Below are 4,013 nucleotides of genomic sequence, written 5' to 3' on the forward strand. Positions count from 1 at the left end.
TATTGAAGTAAAAATATCTTTAAGCCATGCATGCAATGCAATTCCCATTTAATTTTATGATGTATGGAAAATTTGGGACATCAATCCAGGTAGGGAACAAGCAATTTCACTCTAAACAAGACATATCAACAGGTTGATGATCAAGGAGGGAATTATCAATTAAATTGAATGTAGAATTCAGATCCAAAATTGAAAAATCTTCATCACTAACCCTCAACCCTCAAACTGATCTCCAGAACTTGTATTTGTGACTTTGTGGGGTAGCTAAGAACGCTGAGAAGTAAAAGCTTGCTCGTGGCCGACTGACCTCTAACTCTAAGCCAAGATAATAAAGGAAAAAAGTGAAAGAGCACCAAAAAGGTTCTCTTCTTTTGTCTAGCATATTTGTAGGGAGTCTTCTATTAGACGGAATACCAGAATAGTCGGAAAGAACAAAATCCTTTGCTTAACTCCCACTGCATCTCACCAACTCTCCTTCTCTTTAGCAGCTGAAGAAACAGAAATAGAGAGGGAGAGTCCCTTTTTTTCTTTAATTTTGAAGCTACAAGAACAGTGGAAATGGCTGGAGTAAAGGTGTCCGTAGCCCTTGTTTTGGTGGTTCTCATTTCCATCTCCTTCAAAGGGAAAGAGGTTTCAGCCCAAGCGCACCATGTTGTAGGCTTCGACCGTGGCTGGGACCCTGATTCGGATATAAATTCTTGGTTATCCGGCCGACTCTTCAGAGTGGGTGACAAAATTTGTAAGCATCCCTGTATAATATTATAACATGTTTTATGATAAGTTTGCATTCCTATTAAAATCAAAAGAAGAAATAGGTTCTTTCTAAAAAGCCTCGAGTTAAATTTTCGAGGACCCTAAACGTTCATGACAAATAATATGTTTGCAATCAGAATAATTTACTTCCCATTTTCATTGATCGTTGTGTTTATATATAAATCGAAAATAACCCCACAACTCAAATGGTTGTTCCATGACTCTCGCTATCTAACCAAGAAAAATAGGATAATACATTTGTAGAACTCATGTAGGAGAAAATAAGGTTATGTATGTCTAACAACCCACCAAGGGCTGATTTGACTAATTCAAAATATAAGAAAAACATAAAGCTATTTATGAAAATATAAAGTAAATGAAATAAAAATAATTGAACCTATCACTATGGTTGGCTAAACTTATTGATAAATTAGACGGTGTCTTGACTGGACTTTTTTGTTTTAAACCTGTATATAAACATCTGATGAGTATAGAAATATAGATGTAATTGTAGTTAAAACAAGAAGACAGGTTTTTTTTCTGAAAATTCCCAAAATCCTCATTCTGGGCAGGGTATTCTGTCTCTCCAAGTCTCAGCCAATGAAGTTCTCCCAGGAAACATTATTTCCAAAAATATAAAATTTGATTTTCAACCTGTTTCATTAGTTTATCTGGAAACTCCTAATGAACATGAGAAAAGCCCAATTAGAGGGAATCCGGTGATAGAAAACATTAGAAGTTGGATAGAAAAATCCAAGTCAAACATTAAGCGCCTGTTTAATCCCCATTATAATGAGAAACCTCCAATTTTTTGTTCCTAAGACTGTAGGATCCATGTCCTTGACTGTCGGTCAAAATGAATATTTAAAGCAAGTTTTCCACTTTGGAATGAGTGATTGTAGTAGTACATTTTGTAATCCTTGAAAAGGGAAAAGCATTTAATAATGAAGAAGGGTGTTTACGTAAATGGAATGTTGAGGAGCTGGGGTGTTTTGGTCAATCCGGGTTTTTAACAGTTGTGTTGAACCATAAATGCATTGACAAGTGAACAGGAAATTGTAATTTTTAAATTACAGTAGTCACTATTGAAAAATGAAAAATCTCATTATAATGTAATTTTAATGAGTTCGAAACAGGGGCTAAGATTATCTCCAGATGAGTGAGTCTTAGCTTATAAACTAATGTCAAATCAAAAGCATTACTTTATAAACTAATGTCAAAAGCATTACTTGAAAATTGTATATCCTGTTAAAAGTAGCCATTATTTGAATAGTATTCTTGCTAACAAGCATTCCACAATAATTGTTAAGGAGTATGAAGATTCACATCAGCTTTTAACATTTCCAAGGATAACAAATATTTTCCTTTCTTTTCTTCTTCAATTTTGGGATGTATGAGCAGGGTTTACATACTCGGCAGCACAGGAAAGCGTCCTGGAGCTTCAGAGCCTGGAGGATTTCTTAACGTGTGATCTAGCAAATCCTATCAGAACGTACACGGATGGCCTAAATCACATTTCCCTTGACAGGGAAGGAATAAGGTACTTCACAAGCGGAAACCCAATAAGTTGCAAAAATGGGCTAAAGCTACACTTGAACGTGCAACCTCCAGAGAAAAATGAGAGTCGAAACACTACATTTACCATTGCAACTGCTCCTACATCACCATCTGTCTCGACCAAATTGAATCAGCTTACTTATCTATTGTTCTTTGGGCTGCTTCATTCCTACATTGTCTAGCTGAGAATTTTAGGGGTGATGATTATCTGGTTTAATTTTCTTAGTGAATTAACAGAAAGAGTTTTGAATGGGAATTGTTAGCTTCTCACTATGACTATGGTTTTTATAGTTATTGTCAATCAAAGGTAGCTGAAGAAAAGCTCTTTTTAGTCTGTATTACTTAATAAACATACAATCTTGAATCAACTTCACAAATTTTCTACTGTTTTTTAATTTTTCTCTAGTAATTGAGCAATATCCTTAACAATGTTTTCCATTTACATATTCTTGGCTGGATATAACATTTTACATTTAAGTGAAGACAGCGTTTTGTCATTGAGTCGAGTCCATTTTTGCGCACTTGCATTGCTCTATGTCATCGTGAACTCGCAGTAGTTTTGTAAACTTTCAGGTTTAATTGCTGAGTGGAGTTTGTCAAAAAACATCAACACTGTAGAAGATGTTTGGCTAGAAAGTGAGGGACCGGACAGATTAACCAAATTTCGTATATGCAGCAATGTAATAGAATAACTGTCGAAAACGCTCTCATTTATTTTTACCGAGCAATCATAACTGGTTTAGATAGCGGTGGACCCTTTAATTCATTGTTCAATACATCAACTTGCATCACAACTCTATTGGACAATGAGTCAGAGGGTCCATTGCTACCTAAACTGATGATAATTTCTACTCATTTATATATAGTAGACTCCGTACAAGTTCAAGGAATGCAATAGACTCTGTACACCCATTGAGGTCTGCCTTGCCCAGGGCCGGCCCTGGCCGAAGGCATGCCTTGGGCCTCATATTTTAGGGGCCTCTAAAAAGCCCAAAATCGTCCACTTCATTTTAAAAAAAATTGAATTTTGCACATAAAAGAGGAAAACAAACGGACTGCATTCAGTTTCTCCATTAGTGTCATCTCTTCATCTTCTCCACAAACGACACTATGATCTAGAAGGCAAAATTAATCCACAAGTTGGGTGAAATCCTCAGGTGTGAAATCCACAGGTTGGGCGTCAATTTTTTTTTATCAAAACTGTATTATACTTTATTAAAATTTTCCCTTCATTCCGGTAATCATAAATCATGTCCATTTCTGATAATAAACAAAATCCAACAAGAATTTATCTTGTACATTTGCCCGAGTACACGAATTTGTAGCCCATGTTTAGGTTGTTAAGTGCTAGAATATAGAAAGAAACAGCCATGGCGGCAGGGCCGACCCTGACCCAAGGCAAGTGAGGTCACTGCCTTGGGCCTCATATTTTAGGGGCCTCTAAAAAGCCCAAAATCGTCCACTTCATTAAAAAAAAAAATTGAATTTTGCACATAAAAGAGGAAAACAAACGGACTGCATTCAGTTTCTCCATTAGTGTCATCTCTTCATCTTCTCCACAAACGACACTCCGATCTAGAAGGCAAAATTAATCCACAGGTTGGGCGAAATCCTCAGGTGTGAAATCCACAGGTTGGGCGTCAATTTTTTGTATCAAAACTGTATTATACTTTATTAAAATTTTCCCTTCATTCTGGTAATCA

The 4,013-nt window shown here is 36.1% G+C and overlaps 1 protein-coding gene across 1 annotated transcript; it reads left to right on the forward strand.

The window, feature by feature from the left end:
* Nucleotides 1–415: 415 nt before the first annotated feature.
* LOC111396508 (uclacyanin 1-like) lies at nucleotides 416–2,705 on the forward strand. The gene is made up of 2 exons (XM_023022928.1): nucleotides 416–739; nucleotides 2,155–2,705. Exons 1-2 carry the CDS (start codon nucleotides 559–561, stop codon nucleotides 2,490–2,492), a joined length of 519 nt encoding a protein of 172 aa, XP_022878696.1. The 5' UTR covers nucleotides 416–558; the 3' UTR covers nucleotides 2,493–2,705.
* Nucleotides 2,706–4,013: the final 1,308 nt, after the last annotated feature.

This window comes from Olea europaea, chromosome 6 (assembly GCF_002742605.1).
Source record: "Olea europaea var. sylvestris chromosome 6, O_europaea_v1, whole genome shotgun sequence".
Classification (NCBI taxonomy): domain Eukaryota; kingdom Viridiplantae; phylum Streptophyta; class Magnoliopsida; order Lamiales; family Oleaceae; genus Olea; species Olea europaea.